The 13,860-nt window shown below is 39.4% G+C and overlaps 1 protein-coding gene across 11 annotated transcripts in view; it reads right to left on the bottom strand.

The window, feature by feature from the left end:
* The window catches only part of ANO4 (anoctamin 4), a 187,330-nt gene that overhangs the window by 23,079 nt on the left and 150,391 nt on the right, over positions 1-13,860 (bottom strand). For all 11 annotated transcript variants that reach the window (XR_013182362.1, XR_013182361.1, XM_077178703.1 and 8 more), the window contains 4 exons: positions 11,975-12,057; positions 6,520-6,660; positions 4,351-4,515; positions 355-391 (listed from right to left, as the gene is read on the bottom strand). Coding sequence is in view for 9 of the 11 variants with exons in the window: in XM_077178703.1 (XP_077034818.1) it covers positions 355-391; positions 4,351-4,515; positions 6,520-6,660; positions 11,975-12,057 (426 nt within the window). In the remaining 2 variants the exon portion in view is untranslated. The remainder of the gene's footprint in view (positions 1-354; positions 392-4,350; positions 4,516-6,519; positions 6,661-11,974; positions 12,058-13,860) is intronic.

Here is a 13,860-nt window from a genome sequence, read left to right on the forward strand (position 1 = left end):
TCCATTTTTACAAACCCTGGAGGTTGTGAGTGCTAAGTCTGTCTGAAAACTCATGTCTTTTCTTCCAAGGTAAAAATTTTACATGTACTTATAGTAAAGAATTTGTTTACATTCTTAGATGGTAGGGGGTTGAAACAAGAACAAAGGTGGATGACTGTTATCACCACTGGTTGAATGGCACAGTAGTTTAGTTTATATACTTTCTTTTTACAAACATAAGAAAAGCATTAATTCCTATAGATTGCAGATTAATTAGGATTTTTCATATTTATGCAGACATTTTGAATTTTATCATGGTCTATGGACCAATAAATAAGTACAATATTATTCAATTTTATATTTAACATTACTTACCTAAATTTGTCAGGAAAAGAGCAACTTTTTCATACAGCTGTAATAGAGAAGAAACAGCCTCTTAGTTACATGGCCGGCTCAAAAATGGAGAGAACATGTTAAATCTAGGAAGAGAACATGTTAAATCTGACATGCAGATGATTTCTGTGATGTTCTAATAATGACAATAAAACTACATAATATTACAACAATGATATAATCAAACAAGGAAGAGTAAAGTTTTTGTATCTAATGCTTATCCATAATATATGGAGAAGAAATGCTGTCATTGTCCCTATTTTATATACAGAGTGAAAAAGGGTGAGAGAACTTTTCCAAAAAGAAAAGAAGAAACAACAGCATGACTGAGATTTTTGTTTTAGTTACTTATGGAACATTCACCTCACAAGGGAAAAATCGCTCTAGAAGAGCATGCTATGGTATGTTGGATATGTTGTTTATTTGGGGCTTTTTGATTTTGCTTGGCACTTTGGTGCTGAGAGGAAAAACACTGGGGGGACAGGTTGACTTCAGAGAAAATCTTTAGTAATCCCCACCACCAGACAGATTTCTTACTCTGAGCCAGTGTCATTTTTCTAAATCCTAAGTGGTACTTTCTGCACCTTCAGGTACCATGCTCTCAGACTCTCCAGGAGACTCCAAACTTTGTTAAGATTACAAAACTAACTTGAAGGGTTTTCACAATCAGTATTTGCAAAGGAGTTTTGAACCTATTAACTACATCACCAACACCATCAGTATTAGAGTAAATGAATACAATTATTTCCATTTGCTTTAAATGAGTCTGGAGCCTATTCCTACAAATTGCTAAATGTCCTTAACTCTCACTGACGCCTGCAGGAATACAAAGCCTCTCATATTTCAAGCTCAAGTATTTACTTACTCCTACAGTGCATTTTCAGCAAAGTTTCTTTTTATTTGCAGTTATTCCTAGAATCTCTTGCTTAAATTGAGTTATGTATTGTTTACAGGCCAAACTGCCTGCTTAAGAGCTGAAGTCATCCTGAAATCTCTCATCCATGTTAACAACCACTTCATGCTTAGAATAGTTTTCCACTGCCTTTGGAGTAAATGGTTTTGTTTCAAGTAATGACAAAGGTAGTTTCTTCTGGGTTTAAAAGCATCTCTTAAGGGCAACTGTAAACATGCCAAATGTCTGGGTCATTTATATCCTGATCCCAGCAGGGAGTGTGGTTTTTTTACAAATGTTCACTGCTCTACAGAAGGGTTTATTAAAATTTCAATTTGTTGCTACTCCATTTGAAACAGTAAGACTGTGTTAGAGATTCTGTTAACAATGTTTGGATCTAATTGTCTGCTACTGTCGTTTATCACTACTACCCTCAAGGGACCCCGTTTGGGATCATATTCTGTTCTCTGTTCCTATTTTCCATGGGCAATATTACTGGAATTAACAGTTTTACATAGCCTAGGTAAAGCTACTGATTATTTCCAGGTCAGGCTGCAAGATTCTCTGAGAGACATCATGCTTGAGGGTCACTTTGTTTTTTTGTGTGCTCAGAACGTCTGGTCTGGAATTTACTTGTGGTCTAGACCTTTCCCCTGATGCTTTGAGAGGCTTAGGCTGTCAGCTTGTATCAAAATCACTGCTGGTTTTCAAGTCTTCTAGCAGTGAATTCTCTACTGCTATGCACATCTTGACCTGTTTTGGTTTTATTACTGTATCTTTTCTTGCTCTTCTGGCACTTTTCTTGAATCACAGTTCATGCAGGATTCTACTACCTGAATTGCTTCTGGGGATTTTTCTTCTCCCAGAAGAAATCCCACGATTGCCCTTCAGTAAACTACATTAATCCATCATGGGAAGCAAGGGATTATGCTCCTAAAACCTTCCTTTGAAAAACTCCTGCAGTTTCATATTTGTGGATCTTTTTCTTCCATAAGCTATATCCAGATCCAAGGTTGTGGTGTTTGTTGAATGGTGATGCGTATGAGGCTAGAGAAATCCATCTTTGCAGTGCTCCACTTATTTGATAATTTTAAGAAATAAAACAAAGTTTCTCAAAAGGCACCTTCAAGCAATCTTCCATTATTTAAAAGAAAAATCTCAGAGCTGTTAAACTCTTTGGGAATGAAGAAATTTCATTTCTGCAGCATTTCTTTGTTGCTGCTTCACTGAATATACAATGACTTACACCGAGAGCTTGAAAATAGATGTTGCACTGGCGTAGATATATATATATAGTTTTCAATTTTTTTCTTTTATGCTTATTGTGTGCTCTATGTAAAGAAAATCACCCAAAGCTAGAGACAAAACCCAATAAAATAAAAATGACATAAAAGAAGAGAGCCCTCAGTACAACCTTGGACAGAAAATCAGCTTCCTCCTTTCTGTCCTTTCTCAGCCTACAGTCCCACCTAAGGGAAAACATAGGAAAAACAACAGTTCTGGATAGACTGTTTTAGTCACTAATCCAGTCTTGCCTTCTTCCTTCTTCAAAGAAAGAAGCAAAGTCCTGCAGCAAACACTCTTGGAATTTCCTGCCATATAAAAAAGGACCCATCAAAAAGATTTTTTAGATTATGTAAATGCTTGGATATTGCATAGAGAAGAAAGAAGTCTCTAAGCCAGCCTTGGAAATGAGCAGACCTGAAATAACATCTCATCTTTTCCCTAGGAAGTAAATCAGCGTATCTCCTGGAGTGAAGCCTAACAAGCTGTTTGCAGAGGATGCTTGCTGTTGAGTAGGCAGAGATACACTCTGGCTCCAGTGCCAGCCTGGTTTGTAGGCTGAACCCTCCTTCCCCTAAAAGGCATTTCTATAATGTCAATTGACAAAACCTGATAGTGGAAGGCCATACACATCTTGCCAAGAGTAACAAAGAGCAGACACATTGCTATCAGAACAGCATACAGGAGTATCAGCATCTCAGTGGAAGGAGGGAACTCATTCCCCATCTAATCTATGCTCTACTCTCTTACTGGGACTGTTGCCACATAGAAATTCCATTTTTGTCTTTGTCCCAAGTCTGGTTCCAAACCAGCCCACAACAATAGCTGCCATCAGCCAGCCCCACTGCAGTGCAGCCAGGCCATGTCTCTGGTGCACGCTGGCAAAGGCCATGGACACTCTGGAACAAATCACATCTGCTCAAGCCTTCTGGAGCTTTCAGCTCAAGAGAGTTCTGCTTATGGACATTGGGTCTGTGTCGCAGACATCTTTACATGAAAAATCCTTTCCTTAGGATTTTTCCTCCTGAGAAGCTGAGAGGCCTCAGGAACAAAATGTAAACAATGGTTATCTGCTGCTGTGCAATGCAACAAGTGGATCTGTGATTGGTCTCGTGGTTGTTTGTAATTAATGGCCAATCACAGCCCAGCTGGCTTGGACACAGAGCCCGAGCCACAAGCCTTTGTTATCATTCCTTTCTATTCTTAGCTAGCTTTCTGATGAAACCTTTTTTTCTATTCTTTTAGTATAGTTTTAATGTAATATATATAATAAAATAATAAATCAAGCCTTCTGAAACATGGAGTCAACATTCTCATCTCTTCCCTCATCCAAGAACCCCTGTGAACACTGTCACAGGTCTGCATATGCATATCCTCACTGGAAAACCACCATGACAGCTGAAATTAGAATTACTGAAATTAGTGTAAATATGAATTAGCTTTGTCACTATATTAAAAAAAACCCATCAAAACATAATTAAAAAGAAGAGTATTAATGAAGTGGACTGAAAACTGCATATATGTAAAAGGGAAAGAAGTGGCAGAGGATAAAGCAAGGGTATGATCATCTCCCTAAAATATTTTCAGAATATTCAAACATACTTTGCATAATATTTTGGGGTTGGAATTGCACTTTATATAAATAGTAAATGATGTCCATAAACAATAATTCCATGTCTGGCTCAGCATGACACTCCACTCCTGCTGAAAAAAAGAAATGAAAGCATTTGGTTGTCTGCTGACTGAGATATCTACTGCTCTGGTGGCTTAGGTATAACTTTGAATATGTTAATTTTACTCACCACATTCAGTAGCATGATGATGCAAAAGTTGATGCACACTGCAGTCCCTGTAGTTGCAACCTGAGAGTTATTCCTGATTAAAGCCCACTTAAAGGCAGCAAAAGTGCTGACAGTCACAACACGGTAAATAACAATGCCAAAAACAGCAGCAATCACCACACAGATCTAAGGGAAGGAAAAAATCAGAGAGAAGAACCTGAAAACTTCCAGTGCAACAGGAGTTACTTTGTCCCCGAAACTCTCAAAATTAAATGAAATTAAAGACTTTAAAAGTGTATTCTTTTTGATTCCAGAGGAAGGTGTCAACATGAAAATTTTTCTTCTTGTTAAGTTCTTGTTATTTCTCATAACAAAAAATATCACCAAAAATATTAAAATAACTTTTAGTTTTAAGCATTTTCTTGCAAATCTTCCTTGCCCTTAGCGTTAATGCGGGAAGCAGTATTGCCAGCTCTGGGAATTAGAAATTTTCCTTATCTGCACATGATGTGGTTAGTCTCAAGCTGCTGTTGCAGCTTGATGGTATCATACTTGGGATGGATTTTGTGATCTGATGGACTTCACTCTTCACACAAATGCCTCCATTTGTAAGCACTGCCTCAAAACCAGCCCTGCCAAGCCAGCCTAGCTAGCTGTTTCTTCCTACAGTTTTGGGAAGTTTCTATCTAGAGAAGGTAACCAGTTCGATTGCTTTTGTGATTTCTTCTCTGATGAAGCTTTCAGCAAATGTGACAATTAGAATGAGAAAGCCACAGCTGCTGCTTAATGACTTAATGTTCCTCATGCAATATTTGAGCTGTATTATTTACTACACTGTGAGAGTCTGTGCTGAGTAATTTTGAGAACTGCTCTAACTTGAAGTTTGGTAAGTGTATATCTCCTGTTATAGGTGTAATAAAAAAAAGATCTTATCTAAATGGTTAAAAAAGTGTAGATTCTCTAACTTGCTGGAAGCCCATGCTATGCCAACAGTAAAAATAACTTCAGTGAAAATAATTTTTGTCCTGTTTTAAGGGCTGTTATGGGGACAATATTTTGTGGTACACACAATTTAATGCAAGGCTACTCTCTCTGGAACTTTGAGTAAGATCTATCACTAGTCTAAGAAGATTAATGACTGAGTTTGCATAAGGTAAATTACTGCCACTCTTCAAGAAAAAAAACATGGGGAAAATACACAAAATATGGGAGTTGTAGTATCAATTCTGAGCAGAGACTGCAGTCCTGAGTACGTGTCCTCAAGGGCTGAGTCAGGGTGTCCATCCACCTGACGTACCAGAGCACAGTTCATCTCAATAATGCTCTTGCCTTTCTTGACCTAGATAGTTTTGGACAATTTTGGAGCCATCAATCTCCTACTGTCCTCTGCCCTGTTGCTCACTTACCTGGCTCTCCACAGCTCCTGAGGCTGTACACATCTATCATTGCCTTGTCTCCTGGAAAAGCCCCAGTAAATTCCGCAACAGTCTGTTGATTCCAGACCAGCACTGTGCTTTCAAGAGCAGCACTACCACTCCTGTTGTCATGTGAATAACAGCCCACATCTGCTTCACTGAAATTAGGGGATGGGGGTGTTTCTGCAGAAGTGCATGCAGCTCTCTGTTAGGAGAGATTTTGCTGCTCCTTTTAGTTTTGCATAACTAAAGGGATAAATGCATCATTTTAGTCAAGGAACATTGGTTTCTCCATTTTGGCTGCACTAGGAATATGAACTCTTTCCTCATCTCCTCAACACATTGAGAAACTAGATTTTATTAACATCATTAAGCACTCTAGGCATCCTATTTATGTTCTCTGGGAAGTTTACAAAGAAAAACTGCTTCTCCTATGCTTTCCCCATCACTCTGCACTGCCTACACAGGCAAAGTTACCAGCGAGCTAGTTCAGCCAACTCAAGCTGGTGCCTGAATGTGATAGTGTCACTATTCTGGCTTGTGTCACTACATACAGTGTCACAGGTGCAGCCTTGAAGGAAGGGGTTAGCTATCTGTGAGACTTGGTGAAGAGTGAACCAGTGTAAGACTTGACAGAACTCAAGTGATTTGCTATGTAGATTTTCAACATGCATAGAGCTCATTCCACTTTCAAGCAGTAATATCCAATATTTACCTACTCTACTGGCAGAGATAATGATATTTTGTACTTTTAAATAAATAAATGTTGTCAAACCATAAAAAATATTCCAGATGCAGAAACGATGAGTCTGCTGCATTTATCTGCAAATGCTTGATAAGGCTCTGGCTTCCCAGATATGGGGTTCATTCGTTCTTTCTTGGAGTATTTGGCTTCAAACTGAGGACGTATTTCCTCCTAAAAGAGCAGACAGATAATGTTCACATACAGCACATCTAGAAAAAACTCTGTAGGAAACTTCAGATCTTTTATCAGATCACTGTTCTGGGGAATTAAATCTTTGAATTCAGCAGCTGGCACAGCTACTATAAAAGCTGAGCTGGGAAATCAGGTCTCCTTCATGAGAACTAGAATAAATCACTGTACCCATAAAAGTAAGTATTGAAAGTATTTAGTAAAATCCCCAATTAGCTATTCCTCTAAATAATGCTCTTTCAAAACTATGTGGCTGCAAGACAAATCGTTTTAAGATTGATACCACAAAATTTTTCAGGCTTACACATTATCCTATTGATACTGGAAATTTACAACTAAGAGAAAACAAAAAGAAGAACAAAAATAAACCCTAACAACCAAATCTCCTTTTCCCAAGCCTAATTGCTGATTGCTAGGCATTTGGTTACGCTTGCACTACCAACAAAACTTCTCAGCATTTGAAGAAGGATCCATGCCATCTAACGCTGCTCAATTACTTCTTAACTTGGACAATATTATTAGCAGGAACATCTTTCAGCAGCAGATACGTCAAAGCAAAAACCCTCTTGTGAAATGAAACCTGGGGATTACTTGGGGAGAGATTTGGTTACATCTGTTTACAGCATTGCCAGAAGACAAGATCACCCCTGGTGCAGGTGACACCTGCAGTAGTGCTACCCCTCTGCCCTAATATCACCAAGAGCCACGTGTCCTGTGTCACCTTGTTCCAGTCTGGCATCCAGGACACTGTCAGAGGTGAGATAAAGCACCAGGTTGGGTGGATGGGCTCTCACAAATGCTGGCATATATTAGAGAAGTGTTTGTAGTACGCTACCGTATACTGGGGAGTTGCTCTGTGGTACAGCTGGCTGCAAGGGAGCAGACAAGAACCAGCTTACACATTTCTGTCACTTCCAGCCCTTCAGCTGCATGTAACTGAACTCTGACTGACTGAAGTTGGAAATGCCCAGACCTTAAATGACTGCACTGAAATAGGTGAATGGTAACTGCTCACACAAGTCTTCAGAATGTGAATAAAGGTGAGTTATCTTAAAATCCTACATCCTTTTTTAAAAATTCCCTGAAGAGGAAGGGGGGAAGAAGTCATGTCTCATTCTCCTCCTTCCAAGTTTTGAAGAGCTTTCTCAACACAGTTAATTTCCAAATTCATGCAGCAACCTGGTAACAAGTTATAAAAAAAAATGAAGAGGCATGTATGCCTAGCTGCAATGCCTCTGTAACTAATTATGTGCTTGAGGGAACCAGCCTTACCTCAGCTATACAAAAAGGCTAAGCATGTTTCTGTGGAGGCAGAGTAATACCTTGTTCTTATTCTACTTTGCTCAAGCTGTTCCTGCCACCTCAGGGCTGAAGGAAGCTGAGCAGACCATAGTCTGGCAGAAGGAACAATGTAAGGAGCATTCCTGTGTGCCCAGGGGCATGAAAAAGGACAGAGTGTGATAGCTGTGAAGCAGGGCTCCTGGGAATTTTACCCTGTAGATTGCGCAAGGGCTCTGCCAGCTGGCTTGTCATAGGCAAGAAACCTTTACTTCTCTGCACCCCTCTCTGAGCCAAGGCTTGATTATCTTTTACAATCTGCAGTGTAGGGAAGTTCTTATCATATCCACATGTCCTAAAATCTCCAGCTGATGCAAGTAATGCAAATGCTATTTTTAGACATTCTCAAAAAAAAAATGGAAATCTGGCATGACATTTTGTACCTGTTTAATGATACTCAGCAATGCTTGGGCAAGTAAACAGTACTATGTCTGGCTGAGATTAATGATACAAAGAAAGTGACACTGAAGAAACAGAAAAAATATGCTACAAATAGCAACAGAAGCCAGATTTCATCTGGGAGTGCCAGGAACTGCATGCAATTTGTTTCTTGTGGCATGCCCACCCAAGATGCCATTGCTCTCCATGTCTCCCACTTTGCACCTGGCTTGCAAGAGCAGGAAATCCAGATATGTAGGGTTAAAAGAGGCAGGAGACTCTCAGCTCAAATCCCCAGACTGAGAGGCCTCAACATTGCAGGGGTTGCTGTATACCTTTCTTGGATGACAATCTAAAGTGATGAGGAATTCACAAGGCTGCATATCTGAGTAAGTGCAATTCTCCTTTCCATTGTCTTCATTGTTTCCTTTATTTGTCTCTTCATTTAGAACATGAAGGTGATAATAAAGAGATAGGAAGCCTTATAAATGCTGTTTTTTCAGTATATTATTGCTAGGAAATAATAAATTTCCCTTTGTAATAAAACCCTTATTTTTCAATTTGACAATGAAAGTTAAAGCAAGCAAAGGCTAGACACATATTGTTCATAAAATAACAATCTTCATTATCAAAAGCTTGAGATTTAAAATGGTAATTAGAACTCTTTAATTGATGTCTTTGAAATAACTAATCAAAGCCATCAGCTGATTTTTTTAATGATAACTGAATGAAAAGCAGAGAGGAAATTTAATTAGCAGTGATTTTATTAGAAAGTAGCACTTTAGGAGAAAAATTTTCACCTTCTGGAGTCAAAATTCTCATTGGTGTCTCACTGACATACAACTTCCCAATGAAACTCCACAGGATGAATCTTTTCCAATCTACATAAAACAGACTATTCTCCTTCCTTTCCATTTCTCACACATGGATAATTCCAAATTTTTCATAAGAGAAACCCTATTTCATAACAGAAACCCTATATGTGTGTATTCACATTACACATTATATGGAGTAATGTGAATTGCCTTAGACCATATATTTGTGCTCTAGAAGAGCTACTCTAAATTTCTTTGTGAAATACCTCCTTTTTTCGCCAAGAATTTCTAATCCTTCAACAAGTAAATTATTGAAATAGTCCCATCCTTCCTAGTCCAAGCATATTGTCCTCTATAGCCCAGAAAAAGAATTCGTAGATTGAAAATTTGAATCTTGATCACCAGTACAAGTATAGCATCCCCAGAAGTAAGTCTCCAAGCAAAGCCTGTGGTTTGCAGGTGAAGACAATGGCAAAGTGAAGAAGCTTTGAACCACAGAGCAGGGAAATGGTCTCCACATTTTTTCCCCGCACTTTCCTCTGGAGCACCTGCTTCCAAACTGTGTTTTTCTCAGGGGGAGAGTGCAGCTCCAATGGAAAACTCCAGCTTTAGATACTCAAGCAGAGGAGGCAGTGCCCGCTGGGCTGACCCCGAAGCTGGGACATGCTTAGCTGTGCCATAGCTTTGGGCACTGGGGGCTGTAGCATCTTCACAAAGATACCTCTGGGAGGCAATCAGCTCCTACTCTTTGAATGCCACTGCATGCTGAACAAAGGAGGAAGTGATGCCTCAAATGCCAGTGAGATACTGATGTTCTAATTACTGGACACACAAATCTTTAAGAAGCAGCCTGCTGAGTGCCTATGGGCATCTTTATCCTCTAATTTGAGAAAGGTACAATCTGGCACACTGCTTCTGAGAAAACTTCTTCTTCCTGTTGTAGAGGCTTATAAGATTCCCTCTAGAACTGAAAGGAGGTGCACTGAATAGCTCTGGAGCAGGTACAATCACCACTGCTCCTGACAGAGGTCTTGTTGACACAGCTTACTGGAAGAACTCTGGTGTGAGAATAAAAGACCAGCTGACATCAACAGGGAGCAGGTATCCTCTGAAAATTACCAACATGCAAATATCATCCTGCAGACCAAACTGAAATAATCTGCCAGGGGAATAGAAATGTATCTTGTGAAAAAAACCCAAAACAAGTGTCACTTAAGGACAACCTTGCCAGGAAATTCAATATTTGTAAATGAACTGATCATAGGAGATTCAGGTGGATGGCTTTATAAATCAGCATAATCCCAAATCCAGGTAGGTTAAATGGTGAAAGATGAAGATATATAAGATCCCAAACTACAAACATCTGCAAGACCAGGCTTCCTGGGAAAAAACATAGAGAGGGTCTCATACTGTACTTACTTTTCTATTTTGTTTGTTTAAAGGCTCCTTCTCATTCCAGGGACACAGAGGTAGCTATAATTGTCACTCGGAAATTGCAATTTGGTAAAGCTTTTTCTTAGCTGTCAGCATCAGCAGCAGTGGCTTTTTTTGCAACTAGCCATGAGAAGACATGATCCCTGCAAGCCAATCCTGACCACTATGTGAGCCTGAGGCAGGACTGTCTCAGCGACTTGCCAGCCTTGGAAAGAACAGCTTGCTAATCTCAGAAGAGTTGAATCAATATTAAAGTATTTCCTAGAACTAGGAAGAGAGTCCTGGGGTGAACTGATTGCATATGTGCGCAGATAACAAAGTTCCTGTTGTTATAGAGAAATCAGTTTCCAGATGTGTAAGTTATTTCATGTTACATTCTTGGGTTATTTTCTTAGTAATTAAGCATTTAAAAGAAAATCCTCCCAGCAATTCCACCATTTCATGGCCTCATTGAGCTACTTTGCCTCATACAGACAAGAATCCCATAACTCAGAAGTCTGATTCTGTGCTGGCAAGATTGATAAAAAAGAAAATCTTCCACCAAAGAAGCAATGTAGAGGTTCAACTTCACTGAGACCACTACAGCAGCCTCTTACCATCACTCCAAGAGCTTCTGTAGAGTAAGGAGAGCAGATTTATAGACACCTATATGTCCAAATCCCACTGGAGTAGCACTTTTTCTTCAACATACACTGAATCTTGTTTTTCTCCTGCAAAATAAAACCTTCTAGTTCTATTTAGACCTGAGTTCTCAGTCCCAAGAGCATGTGCTTTCTTTCTGGTGACCACTAGAGAGGAAAAGATTAGGGTTATTTTCTGAAGTTTAGTGCCTTCCCTAAGTAGATTTCCTGTACCAACACAGAATGAATTAAGTCCTCTCTCTTTCTCTCTCTCTCTCTCTCTCTCTCTCTATGAGATAACCAGCATCTGAAGGTTCAGAAGCTGGTGCAAGCTTCAAAGGCTTTCCTTCCATCAATACTCTCAGTGACAAACTAAAAGTATAGATAAAAGCTCATTTGCCAAAATTCACGGTACACTGGTCTGTCAATAATTTCCACCTTTCAAAATAAAAATGCACTTCTCCCATACTGCATCTCTTCCCTGAAATCTCTCAAATTAATTTAGATTGACAAAAGTGTGAAAAAAGAGGACAGTTTGGCCTGGAGAAAGTTTCTTTACATTCCAGAGGAAACATCTGAGGAGAAAAATCCTTACTTCATGGTTTATAAAGATTTAAAGAATGAACTGAAAATAAATGCAAAATAAAACCATACATTTTCAACCAAATAATTTTGTATTAAAGGTTAAGGAGTACATGTTTTTATACAAACCTCTTCTTCTTCCCAGTCTATCAAGTCCCAATCATAAGCAATTACTGCTCGCCTTCTTTTCCAAAACTCCAGAAAAACAGTGGCTAGAGCAAGTAGGGAAAAAGATGGAAAATTGTTTTTAAGTAAGAAAATGTTAATGACTATCACAGAACTGTTGAATGAAGCTGCAACATTATTTTAATTTATTTGCATAAATAGGTTCCTTTGAACAGCAAATCATGCTGATGATCAAAACTGCTTTCAAAAAGCATTGCTTTCTAAGGATTAGTTTGCTTGCTTCAAGTATGATTGAGGCTTTAGAGATTTCATTTAGTGCTAAATGGGAATGTTTAATTTCTAACCAACCAAGGGAGTGCTCTCAAAGAATAAAACCATTCCTGTGAGTCATCACTGCTCGATAAAGCAGATTTCTGATGAAGCTAGAGGTTTCTTGGGGCCATTGCACATAATGGAGTAACTTTCTTTCTTTGAAGACCATTTACATGACACAGAAACCAGAACCCAGAGGAAGCACAGTCCAGTGCATTTGAAAATGTGCAGAGTACTACTGGGGAAATGGGAACTTCTGGTTTACACCTTTTTAATTCAACCCCTTTTTTTTTTACAGTAAGTGAGTTCGTATGAGCGGTGTGGTGTTTATGTCTGATAATTAAACATTGTGTACTACAGCCCTGATTGATGGAGTTCAAGATGGAGTAACATGCACATGACTGCTAAGGGAAGATGACTGGGAGTAAAATTAGAGAAAGCTGGGAGGCTGTATTCACATTCTGAACAGAAGTTAGAACAGTACAGAAATTATAGGGTAAAATAGAATTGCTGCTGCCTGGATGGAATGTGGGTGGCATGCCCGAAACCCATTCCACCATGACTCCCCATGTACCCAATCTGGAAATTTAGCACATGTTAAGGGGAATGGAATGGAGGGTGGAGCAGAATGGAGACACAGAGGTCAGGCTCTGAAATAATCCCTGCAGGGAGGGGAACTTGATGATACTGTGCAGCTGATAAATGGCATAGCGCCCCTCAGCCAGGGGAGATAGGAGAAGGTGTCTTGTTGCTGAGCCAGCAACTGTGGTGAAATCATTGTCCCTGGATGAACTGGGTTCATTAAAACCTAACTGTAATATTAACACAGACCTCCATCCCAAAGTTACCCACCTTCAGGGTACAACCTCCCCTCACTGGGCATACACTTTATATTTCATTGACTATATCTTTAAGAGAGAAATGAGAGAATTTTACACCTATCAATAGCAAAAGTATGTATCACTAGAGCCATTCAAGCTTCATCTAAATGTAAACAAATAGTATAAAAGTAAGTTAAGAATAGGGAAAAGTTAGAGAAGACTCCATCATAACTTTTGGGATCAGGGGATGGGCTGAACCCGTCTCCTCCTCCAAAGGAATGTCTATTGGGTAACAATTGTATTCTATGCTCACTGAATGATCATCTTAAGCTAGGTTTGATTGGTGATTAGAGCTTGTCTGGGTATTGCTTTGAATTCATTTTTGCAGTCAGCTACTGTCATTGTCACTGTCTTTGAATTTTAACCTGTCACAATTTTCCACTCACAGTGTGTATATTAATAAAGAGTGTTGTCCCCTAAACTGTTGGTGTGAGTCCTTCAAGGGCTCTGGCAGTTGTCAGCAGTGGGCAATACTTGAATTAAAATGTGAAGACCTGGGAAGGGTTCTTTCTTCTGCTGTTGGTGTGTGTCCCTGAACAAGTCAGTGGAACCATCCTCTGACCCAGTGGGCAGCTCAGTGGAGAGTAACAGGACATTGGCAGAGTGAGCAGACACAAAGGTATTGGCTTTCCTGGAGCACTGACAGACCAGTCGAATGTAAAGGATTTTTGAGGAAATTCCCACTTTGATATGACA

This window comes from Agelaius phoeniceus, chromosome 5 (assembly GCF_051311805.1).
Source record: "Agelaius phoeniceus isolate bAgePho1 chromosome 5, bAgePho1.hap1, whole genome shotgun sequence".
NCBI classification, from domain to species: Eukaryota; Metazoa; Chordata; class Aves; order Passeriformes; family Icteridae; genus Agelaius; species Agelaius phoeniceus.